Below are 15,690 nucleotides of genomic sequence, written 5' to 3'. Positions count from 1 at the left end.
GAATATCCAAATGACCAGATGTTCCAACGACTAAATGTACAGACTAAATATTTCAACGATAGAATTTTCCGAACGCCGAGGGTTCCAAAAGTTAGGATGACCGACCGAAAATATCGCGAACCCAATCTTCCCGATCTGAAGTTGCCGAGCAAATGACTTCATGAATGTCGAACTCGTGGTTGTGTCCCGCGGTTACCTCGCCCCACTCCTTCAACAGGACGACTTGTAATTAAACTCTGCCCTTCGAGTTACCGTATTATGTTTTCGAAATCCTCGTGAGGTATTATAACCGCCCCGAGCTGTGGACTCGGCACAAAAAATACAACTGGAATAATTTTTCCTTGGAACAGATTGAAACCGAACGCGCAGTTCGTTTACGACGTGTGGGAAGAAACACCAGCCCCCATTGTCCTCCTGTTTCTGAATCATTCCACGGGAAATCAAACATTTCTTTGTGAAATATAGTAAATTCTCCCTAGAATGCCAAATTTCGAGTTGCTGTGGATTTTCCTGTGCTAGTCCTAAGTCTATGCAATTTGAGCCGTTTATTTTGAAAGTGGCATAAGTCACTTTACCGTAATGAAAAGTGGTAATTTTTTAATGTTTATTCGAAATTATTTATACTGAGAAAAATATCAGTATCCTGAGATAACAAATACAAGTAAATCTTCTCGAAAGTTAGCATCTATATTTTTAAACGTGTTAAAACGCAAACTCTTAAATATATCGACTTAAAAACAAAGTGACTTATGCCACTTTCAAAATAAACGGCTCATTTATTGCTACGTCGATGCTAAGGTTCGACGAAGTCGATCAAGAGTGTGATGCGGTACGCGACGCAGCTACTTTAACTCGAATTCTCGGAAGAGAATACAAAATGCTCTATTTCGGTATGGGTAAAACCGCGGAGCTACACAAGGAACGTGAGCATTCGCAATGACCGTTGATGCTCAAGTTCACCGTCAAATCGAGGCGTATGGCCTCCGAATTGCCGTCGAATCGAGGCATGTGGCCTCCGAATTGCCGTCGAATCGAGACATGTGGCCTTCGAATTTCCGTCGAACGTAGGCCCGAATAGCATAACTCCACCGATATTTGCTTTTGAACGACATACAGTAATTATTCCCAGACATGTTTGGAATCGGAATCGAAACACCTAGATTTGAGAATACTAAGCCACGACGATAAGACGTGATTCTTCGAGCCTTGCGATTCGTTTTTATAGAAACTCGGCAAAAACGAATCGCAAGGCTCGAAGAATCACGTCTTATCGTCGTGGCTTAGTATTCTCAAATCTAGGTGTTTCGATTCCGATATATAAAAATAAATAACATATTAATTAAATATATATAAAAATATATATATATAAAGCGATGACTTAACTTTTTAATTTCTATGTTGTTGCCACGATTCGAAGGCAATTCGGAAGCCGCATGCCACTATTCGAAGGCAATTCGGAGGCAACATGCCACGATTCGATGGAGATTGTTCACGTACCTTGTAACTCCGTGTTTTTCTTACCTGACTTACACCCAAACAGACCATTTTGTGTCGTCTTCAGGAAATTCGTGTCGCGTCGCGTGCTACATTACACGCTTGACCGACTCTGTCGACCATTAGTATCGACGTAGCAATAAATTTCATAGTCTAGCACAGAGAAATTCGCAGCAACCCGAAATTTGGCATTTCTGGGAGAAATTACTGTACATGCACTCATACACGAAAGTATTCGATCGCTTACGTTTCTAACATTTAGACCATATTTATTCATTATACGTAGCAAGTAACTTATTTTATTTCATTAAACAAATTGTAATTACAACAAAAAGAGCATTGGAATAATACTAAAGGCAACGTCAAAGAAGGTACACTTATACACGAAAGTATTCGAACGCTTACGTTTCTAATATTCAATTAATAAAGTATATGTGTTAAACTGAAGCATTTGATATAATAAGACACATATAACAAGGGATGGGTCTTAAGTCTGCGTAAGCAAAATTAGAAAATAATTCAACAATATATAGCGTTTTTACAGTACATTTATTATAAACACGTACTAGAAATGGCTCACAAAAGTATTCGAACAAAACAATTAATAGTTATTTAAATTGAACGATTAAAGGTTTCAATAGGAGGTTGATCCACCTTTTTTACTTTTATAACAGCCCTAAGTCTGTTTTCCATTGAGTGGACCAACTTAGAAGTAACATTTGCATTTCTTGCCAATGATTGCCATATTTCAATAATATTTCGTTTTAACGCTTCTTTCGAAGTAATAACCGTATTTCTCTCTCTTAATCATTTTTCTACTTCATTTCATAAATGTTCAATCGGGTTTAAATCGGGACTTTGCGGTGGATGTGGCACCACGTGTGGAACGTTTTCTAATATCCATTCTTTGACTATTTTAGCGGTATGCTTCGGATCATTGTCAGACTGAAACCAATAATCGCTAGGTAAATTCAATTTTGATACACTGCTTTTTAAATTTTCCTGCAAAATTTTTAAGTATTTCGTTTTGTCTATTATCCCATCGATGAACACAAGGTTTCCCACTTCACTAGATGCCTTGCAACCCCAAACTGATACAGATCCACCATTATGTTTTATAGTCGGTCGTAGATTTCGCGGTTCTAATTCTGTGTTCTTTTTCCTCCAAACACTTTTACGTCTATCGCTACCAAAAACGTTAAATTTACTCTCACCAGAGAATAATACTTTGTCCTAGAATGAATTATTTTCATAAATAAATTTTTCGGCGAATTTTAAACGTACAATTTTATTTTTCTTGCTAATAAATGGTTTTCTTCTTGGAATACACACAATAAGAATCGCGAAATCTACGACCGACTATAAAACGTAATGGTGGATCTGTATTAGTTTGGGGCTGTATGGCATCTAGTGGAGTGGGAAACCTTGTGTTCATCGATGAGATAATGGATAAAACGAAATACTTAAAAATTTTGCAGGAAAATTTAAAAAGCAGTGCATCAAAATTGAATTTACCTAGCGATTATTGGTTTCAGTCTGACAATGATCCGAAGCATATCGCTAAAATAGTCAAAGAATGGGTATTAGAAAACGTTCCACACGTGGTGCCACATCCACCGCAAAGTCCCGATTTAAACCCGATTGAACATTTATGAAATGAAGTAGAAAAATGATTCAGAGAGAAATACGGTTATTACTTCGAAAGAAGCGTTAAAACGAAATATTATTGAAATATGGCAATCATTGGCAAGAAATGCAAATGTTACTTCTAAGTTGGTCCACTCAATGGAAAACAGACTTAGGGCTGTTATAAAAGTAAAAAAGGTGGATCAACCTCCTATTAAAACCTTTAATCGTTCAATTTAAATAACTATTAATTGTTTTGTTCGAATACTTTTGTGAGACATTTCTGGTACGTGTTTACAATAAACTGTACTATGTACTACACTAAACTGTTTACAATGTACTGTAAAAACGCTATATATTGTTGAATTATTTTCTAATTTTGCTTACGCAGTCTTAAGACCCATCCCTTGTTATATGTGTCTTATTATATCAAATGCTTCAGTTTAACACATATACTTTATTAATTGAATGTTAGAAACGTAAGCTTTCGAATACTTTCGTGTATAAGTGTACCTTCTTTGACGTTGCCTTTAGTATTATTCCAATGCTTTTTTTGTTGTAATTACAATTTGTTTAATGAAATAAAATAAGTTACTTGCTACGTATAATGAATAAATATGGTCTAAAGCATGTCGTGTATGGTCTCATTTCAATTGGAAGAATCGGATAAATATATTAAAAACATTTTCATGTATAAATCAAAAGTTTCTTGCATATTTTCACATTTGTATACTCTACTTTAATATACCGTAAAGTATCTTTTCCCTTTAATGGATATTTAGTTAATTATATGACGTAGAAGTCGAAGTTATACTAGTGTTCGAATAGTTTCATTACTCACTGTATGTATTCATACTACCTTTTTTGCTGACTGCCCCGAGTTTCGTTCTATCTCTCTCTCCCTCTCACGAAATCTCGGCAACTATAAAAACGAGCCGTGAGACCCGAAGAATTGCGTCTGAATGTCCGCCGATTACCGTTTTCCATTCCGAACTCCGGGTCTTCTAAAAAGAATTGACTGTATGTACATACATATATAGGAAAATTACATATGCAGACATATACAGACGCATACTGCTAATGAGCGAACAGATATCCAACATAACCACAATCCAAGCTTGCATCTGCCTCAGACCTCACATCGACAGCCTTTCTACCGAGGCACTACCTTATACAAACCAATCTAACTAATCGTGTCACAATTTTTGTTCTATATTGTCGATATCGTAAATTCTAACGTCGCAAAACCATGCTGAATCGCTCTCCAAGTTTTTGTTCTAACATGAGAATATTTTTCGGCGGAAAATGAGTCATTCGAAAGAGGGAGTAGCTCGTCGTTCTCATGATTTCACCCAGAAACTTATCTAATGACATAAAAATGCTTGGATTCCGTGACTCAATTTTTGGTCTACTTCTTAACACTTATGTTACTAAATATCTGTAAAATATTCTTAAATCGTGAGAACGGCGCACTACTTTGAACCTTCCTCTTTTGAATGACTCATTTTCCATCGAAAAATATATTTTCATATAAGGTATGAAAATTTGTAAAGTCTTTAATAAGGTAAACCCATCATTTTGTCGGTCATTTCGTCATCTGCAGTCTATCGATAATTCTACTTATTCATGCCTTTTCATACATCCGCCAGAGTGTCTCGCATCTCATGCCACATCCTTTATACATATATATTTCTTCACATTCATTGATTTACATTTAACTCTTTGCACTCGAGTGGTGACTCTGAAGCACGATTAAAACTGTTATATCACGTTCCAAAATAATTTTTATACAGGGTGGGGCATTTTAAACAGGTCACCTGAATAACTCACTTGTTTTTAAAGATAGGAGAAAATGCATTAGACCAAACTTATTTGGAGTCAAGGAGATATGAAGGTCAATTCTGTTTTTTTAAATGGAACAGTAAGCTTTTTTACTTACATTCTGATAGTGTTTCGGGGCGAATACAATGAACTATTATGAAGGTCATTCAAAGTCACCCAAAGTCAACTGCAAGAGAAAATAAATTGTCTCAGAGTACTTTTCGAATACTTGTGTATCACGTGTGTGTATTACGTGACACGGGTCACAAAAGATAAACAAACATTCAATCACATTGTACGCTTATCCGTATCCTCAAACATTATTGGTAATTTTAAATTATCTGTTTTAGAAAATAATTTGAAGAAAAATTCAGAGATTTATACATATCAGCGAAGGATTAGAAATGTCGTAAATATTTCTGGACTTTTTTTACTAAATGTCATATGGTCATAGTGTTGTGGTCGTTGCATTGGACTTTATCTTAGCTTTTACATTATGACGATAAAAATTGCACACAAGTAAATAGATGACATTATTTCTTGATTAGATTTATAAACAATTTTTTGTGATTATTTGCCATTTTACTGTATTTTAGCTTTGTTTTTCTGTGTCACTTTGGGTGACCTTGAATGACCTCCATAATAGTTCATTGTATTCGCCTCGAAACACTCTATCAGAATGTAAGTAAAAAAACTTACAGTTCCATTTAAAAAAACAGAATTGACCTTCATATCTCCTTGACGCCTCCACCTACAGAAAAATTGGTAATGCCAGATTATATATGTGTCCCCCGATACCAAGTAAGTTTGGTCTAATGCATTTTCTCCTATCTTCAAAAACAAGCGAGTTATTCAGGTGACCTGTTTAAAATGCCTCACCCTGTATTATCTCTCAAAGTTTAGATTTTAAAAAGATTATTAAAAGCGTAACTGTTGTATGAATCGCGAGACTCAATTTCATACGCATAAAATACTGTAAGCCGGAAAGATTGTTTTACATTCACAGTTAAAGAGGCTTCGAGTGCAAAGGGTTAAACGTATTTTTGTTCCGTTCCACAACGGAATTTTTGTTCTCCGTCCGTCTGATTTTCTCTGGAGCAAATTGCTTTCTGTTCAAGTTTGCAATGGCTTGATTTCCGTGGAGTTCCCTCTGGCTTAGCGAGACAATACTCGTATTCCTTCAACAAACGGTATACACTTGACAAAAAGTCCCGTCTCTTTTAGGTCTTCAATTTCGTAGAGCCATAGCCTTCTTCTTTGCCGTCTTTTAGGTTTATAACTTCATAGAGCCGCCTTCTTTCCGACGAGTAAAGTAATCGCTTATTCGTTATCGCATATTAGTTACCGTATATTTTTGATTTATAGCAGGCTCGCCAGCTCCCGCACCGCTTCGGTCACCCGTTCGGGATTTCTCGTTATCTGCGGCATGCGCTACGTCACTTCTTTGCTTCCCTTTTTCCAACTCGTTACTAGCCAATCAGTTTCTAGATCTCTATCTTCGGAGAATATAAAAACCAGAAACCAATTCGCCAATCAGTTTCAGTCTGCTTCAGTCAATCTCTCATTCTGCTTTAGTCGACCCCAGCCCACGCTAGTCTTCTAGACAGCCATCTATCGTACACATTCAACCTTAGACCATCGAGTTTAGTCTATTTTATAGTGCTCCAAATTCAGTCTTCAAGGTTAAAACTCGTCAAAACAGGTGTTTCTTTTCAATTAGACGAACAGCGGTACCAATCAATTCCGTCGTTTAACGTCATCGACCTTACAACCCGACAGATTTTTAGAATCACGGTATTTCGGTATTGAACGCACACGCGAGTCACCTGCATTGTTTGCAATCAAAACATCTCACACAATTATTTCCTCATTTATTATACATTTTCTAAGATACATTTTGTTATTTTTCAAAGTCGACATTTTCTATTGAACGTAAAAACAACTATTTTTCGTTACCGCAATCGATGCATGTTCCAGATTATTAAAACACTGTTCGACTTTATCGAAAATACTGAAGCTATGATTTATTTCCGAAAAAGTGGTCGCACCGTTCCAGATTTAAACTATGATCGATGCGTATTTTACGCTGATTAGGTTAATGAGTGAAAAATGGAGGGTTCCTATGAAATTTGGGAATAAACGAAAAGAGGCCGTCGACTCACGTTTACCAAAAGCGATCCCCTTTAACGATAAATCAGTCGGCACCACAAAACTGATCAAAGGGAGATGCTCGCGTGATCCGGAAGCAATTAAGCCTCGAAGAGCTGGTCTTACTTACCGGGACATTCGAGTCGGCGTATTCTATCTGACTCGGAATTCGTCTGGTTCTGCCTCGGTGGATCACGTGTCCGATGGTAGTATCCAGCAAATGCGACGAACACGCACGAAATCAAGTTTTGGGTTACAGTAACTCTCAAAAGTATTCGTTCACTTCCAAAGCGGAATAACGTTTGCAACATTCAGATAGCAATATGAAATTTTTTTGAGACGTTAAAGGAACTAGTTTACTGATCAGCGTCTAAAAAAAATTTGGTAATTATTCACTTTAGGGGAGGCAGTACCGATTTTGACGTACTTGAAATATGATGTCTAGGACATCATTCTGAACTACTTTATTTAAAATTATGCTCTCGAGAAAATATTTGAAAACCATGAAAGTCGGAGCTGCCTTCCCAAAGGTGAATATTTTGCAAAATTTCCAGTTAGTTCAAATGATAGAATAAAATGAAAAAGATTTTGAGAAATGATGAGAAATTGAAACATTGAAATGTCTTTTAGTATTTCTATCTGAACCTAGAACAACAATTTCATGATTGTTACATCAATTTTTTTAAGTAATTTATGTGCACGCTGAAAAATCCACGGTATCGCTTCAATCACCTCGAAAAGATTTGTGCGATTGCGGAAAAGGTTGCCAGAGTACTTTTTGGAGTCACTGTACGTCGAACTCGTAGCCATTGATTCGAAATTCTCCAATGTTCGATTCTATGAAATATTTCATGGTATTGCCGATATACGATTGGCAAGATCAAAGAACACTTTCAGAGGCAAATGATCCACCAGAGTTCTCCAACGTCATGCGGAAAATTAGAGGGGAAAATTAATATGCTGATTCCCTCGGCTGCGAACAAAACGCGGATTTTACAACGTCTGACTCGGTCATTTTGTGCGCCCACGATAATTCTCGGATACGCGATCCGAGGCTTGTGTTGTTGGCACAATTCACGCGGCGTTTGCATGTCTATAGTCGTGGTATACTTGCAATAATCGATTACGCTTTTGGACGCGTGTCTTTGAAATTTTGTGAAATTTTGTAGACTTTTGTGAAACATGTTCTTCGATATTTTAAAAATTGCTCCCTATAATATCAATAAATAATTACAAGCTTAATTATTATAAATATCGTTAATAGAAAGATCATTTGCCTCATCAAAAATTAACATTAATCCTACCGCAGTGTAAAAGTGTTTCTTCAGGAAAATGATAAGACTGAATTTATTTAAACTCTTCTAATATAATTGAATAAGGAAATTTATTTAATGATTTCTTAACCAGTCAACAATTTTTGATTAAGTTAAGTAAATAAATAAATGTTCGTAAAATAAAATTAAAAAATAAAACTGTCATTTCATTGGAACTTAAATTTATATTGTAACAACCACACATAAAATTTTCAAAGAAATTGCAACAGCTAACTGGTTAAGAAAGAGTCTTCATAATTTCAACATTTTGAAAACAAAAATTATAAGATCGGTCATTTTGACCAGCATGGTAAATTTCTGGTTAATGACCACATTTAAATACTACTATTAACGCATAATGTGCTTATCCAAATTCACATTTACCAGATCCAAGTTTCAAAAATAAGAACTGGAAGGTCTGAAATAAAATAAATAGTATGTTCGTTCCAAAAACATATTTGTCAGGCAAAAGGAGTATTTTTGACTGTAGCCTTGTTAAAAGTCGTGTATCAGTGAATTCATTGATATGTTTTGACCTGACAGAGGGCATGACTGACAATGAGCACGTTTGATAGCGTGTACGCAAGGACTATCGATTGAATGCACGTCTGATGTGTGCCTGTCTTGAATGAGAGTTGACGGTATTGTCGAAGTGATTTTACACTGCTGTTTAGTAAATAAAATTTAGCGCGATGGAAATGTTTGTATCCATAATAAAGAGACAGCGGATATTTATGCAAAATGAAATGTATCTTTGTTAACTGTAAGTGACAGAAGTAAGATAAAAATTTATTTCTTCACTTAAATTTTCAATATATCAAAGACAATATGTCAGTATCCTTCAATTCTTTTAAAATCTTTACAAATACATATTTAATCTATTCACTGTTGCTATAAATGCACAAAATCCGTAGTCTAGTAACAAACACAGCTACGATTATAGCCTTCGATGATCGGCAAATTTTGAAAAAAAATATGCGAGGAGATGTACTAAAATGAACATGAATAATATAAATAATAATATTTTTGACTATAGTCTTGTTTTAAAATTTTCATTTTGTTCGTGCACTAATTTGCGCTGCATACATCTCAAAACATTTAACTCTTGTTTGATTGTTCACCGATGCAAATAAGTAACCGAATTGAGCACTAAATCGCAAACAAAGAACCGAAACAGCACATGACAATGTCTGGAAATGAAATTGGCTGTACTCGTACTGCAGATACGCAGGAAACCTCGCGGTTTAAATTCACAGCCGTTCTCGGCAAAGCAGATTTCCCCGATACAATCGACCGGCTAACTTTCCCGGGTAACAATATTAAGCTCGAGGGACAGTTTGGGGGATTAAAAGTGACGTTTATGGGTGAACGTGCTCCGGATAACCCACACGAATCGATAACTGTTTCAGGTCACTGTGGACTTGGGCAAAGACGCAGAATTTCAGTGCTCCGTCACCGGACAGCCTACGCCAGTAATCACGTGGACGAAAGACGGACTTCCGGTCCGAGAGAGCGCCTCCGGCAGGAACAAGATCACGGGAACCGACGGATCCACGCTGCAAATTTCCTCGATCGTTAGGGACGACAAAGGGATGTATCAGTGTTTCGCACAGAACGATTATGAGATGGTCCAGGCCACTGCGGAATTACGCCTTGGGGGTGAGTACTGAATCAGTGGGAAATAATTAGGCGAACATTCCTGTATTTGACGTGCCTCGAATCGGCGTTTGGATAATGAACAATCGTTATCGATAAAATGATCGAATTAACGGAGACCCGAGAACAAACGGCTTTTAATATACTTTTTCTCCGTTTGCAACTGTGTTCTTGAAAATATCGTTCAAGTTTACTTACTTAGATAAAATGCGAAAATTCGATACATTCGGTTGAAATATTACTCGTACACCTTTTGAAAACAGAGTAACTTCTTTATAATCGGGGCAAGCGATCTAAATTTCGTTGATATATTAGAGGAACAAATGTTATTTCGTATAAAGAGGAGCATTCGCGGTAACAATTAATTTCTTGCTATTTTCCTTTTTCGTCAAAATATGATGGTCACTCGATAAAATATGAAACACTTACACAGATATCATTTGCATTGCTTAATCGTCCACATGCTTGCACCGATTATAATGGACAACATTTTGAACGTTTCTTGCATTGAAAGTCAAATAATGAATATCTCGATAAATATTCATTTCCGAACTCGTCTACCTTAATAATTCTGTATTTGATAGACTTTCGAATGGCATGATTAAATGTTGCACATTAACAAACTTTTGTTCGAAAGTAAAGAAAAATTAAGGGGAACGAGTTAAACGGCTCACCCTATATTTATCAGATGCAATTTTTTGCCAATAATGAATGAAGTCTAAAATTACAGTGTCTTGTTTGTTAAAGTTCTAGAATGTAATGATGTACGGCAAGTATGTACTCTGTAGAACGAAGACTAAATTATTAGGTTGTAACATAAGTTCGTTCCGCTTTGTTACTTAATTGTGTTACAATGCTTTGTCGATTCATTAACAACCGACGACAAGTATTTCACCTCTTTTATTTGTTTTGGTTTCAGTGATTATTTCTGCACAAGTTTGTTTACAATCGGTGATCTTTACTACTGTCTAAACGTTTAATAATTAATAATAATTAATAAACGTTTCGAACGCCTCGAGATAAAAAACATTTTCGTCACTTTTGCTTTGTTACTACAGCAAAGATAAAAATACGTCAAAAACATGTCCAAAAATTCATGGCATGTACGAAGACGATGCAAATGATTGAAAAAAATTTAAGGATGGATTCAGACTTGAAACGAATTCGGGCCTTCGTTAACAATAATCATCGTATAACAATACGTGATACCGCAGAAATATAAAAAATATCCATCATGACGGTTTCAAAGCATATTCGTGATTTTGGATTGACAAAAACGGGACGAATTTATATTACAGCCAAATTTCGAAATTCTAACGTTAAACTTTTAAGCCCGACGCGCCATTATAGTGGCTTCCGCGGATATCATCTTTCAGAATGACACGCCACTATAGTGGCTTTCGCGGATGTCATCTCTCTGGACGACGCGCCACTATAGTGGCTTGCTCTAGTAGCTCACTCGCTCATCGTTTGAACCAAATAATCGTCTTCATATGCATTGTTTCACACTTCTTTTGTCTTCGCATCGATTTACAACAGTCTACAGGGTGTCCCAAAAATGTCTCGCAATCCGGAAATGGCGGGTTCCTCGGATCATTTGAAGCAACTTCTTCCTTTACAAAAATTTTCTCCGAGGCACCGTTAACGAGTTATCAACGAAAAACAGTGACCAATGAGAGGCGAGTACGGCTGACGCGAGGCGGCCCAGCCAACCAGCGCACGAAACCCAGTTCTGCTCATTGGCTTGATCGCCTCGCGCAGCTGAGCTCGCCTCTCATTGGTCACTGTTTTTCGTTGATAACTCGTTAACAGTGCCTCGGAGAAAATTTTTGTAAAGGAAAAAGTTGCTTCAAATGACCTGAGGAACCCGCCACTTTCGCCACAGTATCAGACTCTGTACAGTACACATCAGACTCTGCCGTCCAGAGAAATAGCCTCGCGCAGAATTCAGCCGTACCTAAAAGGTTAATACATCGCCCTATAAAAATAATTCCGGGAACGTAGCAACGGTGTCTTTAAATCGGTCCTTTATTTCCCACGAACCTACTATATTTGAATACTTAATTTTCTATCCGAGTTGAGCGAGCAGGACGTGGACGAGACGGGAGAATTGGCGTGGAACTTCGGTACAAGTCTCGGTGAAATTAGCCAGTTCGAAAGTTAAAAATTTAAGGCCAATAAAAGCGTAGGCAGCGATCAGGCGAAGGTGCTGAAGATGAATGGTGCCGCGGGGGAGGCGGAGATACAGTTTCGCAGGAAGGGAAATGCAATTTGTCACGACGACTCAGCTTAGAACGCGACGGTGTACAATTACCGGTGAAAGATACGGAACAAAATAATTTTTGATGAACAGTTGCGCCAGGCTCTGTGCTAAAACTGCAACGGAAGATAAAGTGGCGCAGATGAAACTGATATCCGTGCGCCCGGTGCACGGTTTAACGTTAAATATTTATTAAATAACTGACTCGACAATGTCGCTTTAATTGCAAGCTACGATTTTAATATTATCTACCGCCGTTGGCAATCATTTAGGCGCAGCATGAATATTGATATCGGGAAGGCAGTCCCGGCACATTCGTCATTTCGTATTACTGGCACGAACGTAATTTCATTATGTTTATTGTCATTGATCACAGTAACAATAATTATAATGTTCCAATCGCAGCGGAACGACAAACAGAGTTTATTTACCGGATATTTCAGAGCACACAGCTTTTATTCTATTTTTCGGCGTGTAAACAAATATAGATGCTACATCGAATGAAAATATTGAAAACCAGGTGTGCTCTGCGGTGAGAAGATGGAAAAACAAATAACGGTCGCTGGATAGTGGATTTTGTTTCCATCGTATGCAAGTTTTTACAATAAATAAATGAGCACCAAGCAACTGCAAGATTTTCCGAACGAAATGGGCTACTAATAGTAGGGTTTCAAAGTTTTGGATTAAACATATTATATTTATAGTTATCTTAACAAGTTTACGTTCTTTGGAAAATTATTACGTTTGAACAAGGATTTACATTTCTACAATAAACTGTGCTACCAGAAATTGATCTCGTCCTTGTTTCGGAATATTCTAAAATATTTGCTTACGAATATATTTTTGTGGAAATGATAATTACATTTTTTTTATGACAAATATATTCGTTATAACACAAAAATTGTCATTTTTTTCGTTATGAGAATACTTGTCATATACAGCTAAGAGATTAAGGATCTAATAATAACATAGAAACTTCAACAAAGAACGTAAGTGTAATATTCTTTTAATATTATTGTGTTTGTAACAATTAATTTAGAACAATGTGAAATTTCATACAGATCTACAAGGTTTAGCACAGTTCAAAAACATTTTAATAGTTACGCTATTTATAGCTCACGAGAAGAGAAAATTAAGTAACCATCAACTCCAGATATTTTAAAATTTCCAGCAGCTCATTTAAAATTCATTATCATTGCTGCCTTATCGTATCTCCTGAATTGAACTTTTAGTTTGAAGAGCCACTTTACCGTTCCTTTATTCAATTATAAATGCATGCCGATCGATTTAGCGCGAAAGAACATTCAAGCTGCATCTTTCTTACACGTCGTAATCGTTCACAAATCCATAGACACAATTTTAGCATTTTTTGCTAGTTGTAACTTTTTTAAGAAAACTTTCGTAAAAATAAAATAAGACATCTGTGGACGCATAATATAATAGATATCGCTGGCTAAATTTTAATGGGAAAAGGGAATGATAAACTTTACTTTTTATATAACGCGAGAAATGTTCATTCACTGGAGCGGTGATTCGAATAACCGGACAAATCACTCTATGCATGATTAAAATGCACTGCGAATCACTTAAAACGAATTAGTCGTTAAATAGATGGGCTTATTTAGCCTATTTGCACGTACAATCTGTTAATGCCATTAAAACCGTTATATATATTGCAATGTGCCGCTGCACCGAGATAATTGCGTCACTTCAGATTTTTAATGACTGAAGGTAATGTTTAAAGAACCTTACTTTATCAAAGAGAAAAGTATCTTGAAACTTCTTTTATATTTTTCACGAAACTAGATTTTTCAACCTGGCCGTCGCTAAATCTCCGGAACTATACATCCGACTTACTTTAAACTTTATGGAAATATTCTGCATATAATATTTTACAATGTAGCGTACGATTTTTTCGGTATGTAAATTACTTGATTTTAAATAAGCATTCAAAGTTGTTTTTTTTTAAACAAAAACAGCTGTTCTTCCTTCAAATTGCGATTATTTTCGTTGCGACGATTATTAAAATTTTCGAAAATCTATTGCGCTACATTTTAGATATTAGTTTCTAGTTTATGAATCCAAAAAATTTGTTTAATTCAGACGTCCAAGTACTTGTCACCTATGGCAGTCTGCAGTTAATGTTCTGCGAGAAGAGGTATCAGAAACAACGAATAACTCCGTCATTTCGTACGACTTTTACTTTTAAAAACTTGATGAACAAAGCTGAAACTTGCATCTGTATTCTCTTGGAAAGACTAAATCTTTTATTTGGCAATTACCTATAAAACAAACTTCCAAACTTCACTTATTTCTTAACGCCGCAGGGTAGTGTCTCCCCCCGAATGGGTACAGTAATTGTCACGTTTGCCCTAGTGCAAAATAAACGCATTAAGAACGTCACGTCAGAGGTTAGGTCGGCTTAGCGTGCCTAAACGGTCATAATCTGGTCCTGGTAATTCCCAGGCAACTTCTATAAAAGTTCCGTCTGAAAATAATAAGGCTGAATTAAAGCTATTACCGGGCGCGGTGTTAACCCGGGCAACCGGTTACTCTATTGCGAAAGTTTCGGCGAAACAGGCTGCCGTTTTTATCGGTCGTTGCGAAAGTAAGCCCGTTAAACGCGATAAAAATGCACGTATTACAACGCGGGGGTGGGCTTTATCCCGTTATCTCGCGGACGAGTTGAATATTTTTAATTAACGGCGAAGTTTCGCCACGGACGGTTCGTTAATTCAACGTCCGATCACCGAAGAACTTCCCACACACCTCACGGCAACAAAGGACACACCGACCGTCGCGAAATATCGAGCGAAGTGGAAAAATTTCCGTCCCCTTTCGCTCAGAAACCCTTCCGGAATTTCCACCAGGCTCGACAACATGATCAAACACTCCCACCATGGATCGCCTTCGAACGATCTCGATCCCAGCCCCCGTCTTTCCCGCTTTAACCTCGTCCTCAAGAAATCTCGCTCGATGTGTGGGACTGAATTCTTTCATTACTCGCTCCTCTCGATTTCTCCGCGACTCTCTCATCCATTCTGGCGAGAACCAAGCGGCGAGGGCTGGGAGACGATCGACGAAAAGCCGGCGAGAAGGAAAACAAGAGACCAAATGGAAGACGGAACGCGTCGCGGAAGACGAAGCGGTGAGAGTAAGTGAGGGGGGAGGGAGAGAGAGAGAGAGAGAGCGTGGTGAAGGGGGAAGCGGGGAGGAGCGTCGAGATGAAAAAGAAATGCTTAACGAGGGCGATGCATAATAGAGAAAGGAGAAATCCACTGGTTGGCGTGCTGTGAAATAAATATATACCATTTGTCTTGGTCGCGGGGGTGGGAAGCCGGCCGAATGAAAGAAACTTGACGCCGCGTCGAG

General features: G+C 37.2%; 1 protein-coding gene across 4 annotated transcripts in view; it reads left to right on the top strand.

The window, feature by feature from the left end:
* The window catches only part of LOC117227247 (cell adhesion molecule Dscam2), a 424,317-nt gene that overhangs the window by 312,820 nt on the left and 95,807 nt on the right, over positions 1–15,690 (top strand). For all 4 annotated transcript variants that reach the window (XM_033482337.2, XM_033482339.2, XM_033482336.2 and 1 more), the window contains exon 7: positions 9,812–10,061. In XM_033482337.2, coding sequence (XP_033338228.2) covers positions 9,812–10,061 — 250 coding nt within the window. The remainder of the gene's footprint in view (positions 1–9,811; positions 10,062–15,690) is intronic.

This window comes from Megalopta genalis, chromosome 3, assembly GCF_051020955.1.
Source record: "Megalopta genalis isolate 19385.01 chromosome 3, iyMegGena1_principal, whole genome shotgun sequence".
NCBI lineage: Eukaryota > Metazoa > Arthropoda > Insecta > Hymenoptera > Halictidae > Megalopta > Megalopta genalis.
The sequence above is the reverse complement of the archived record's forward strand: the minus strand, read 5'-3'. Positions and strand labels throughout refer to the sequence as shown.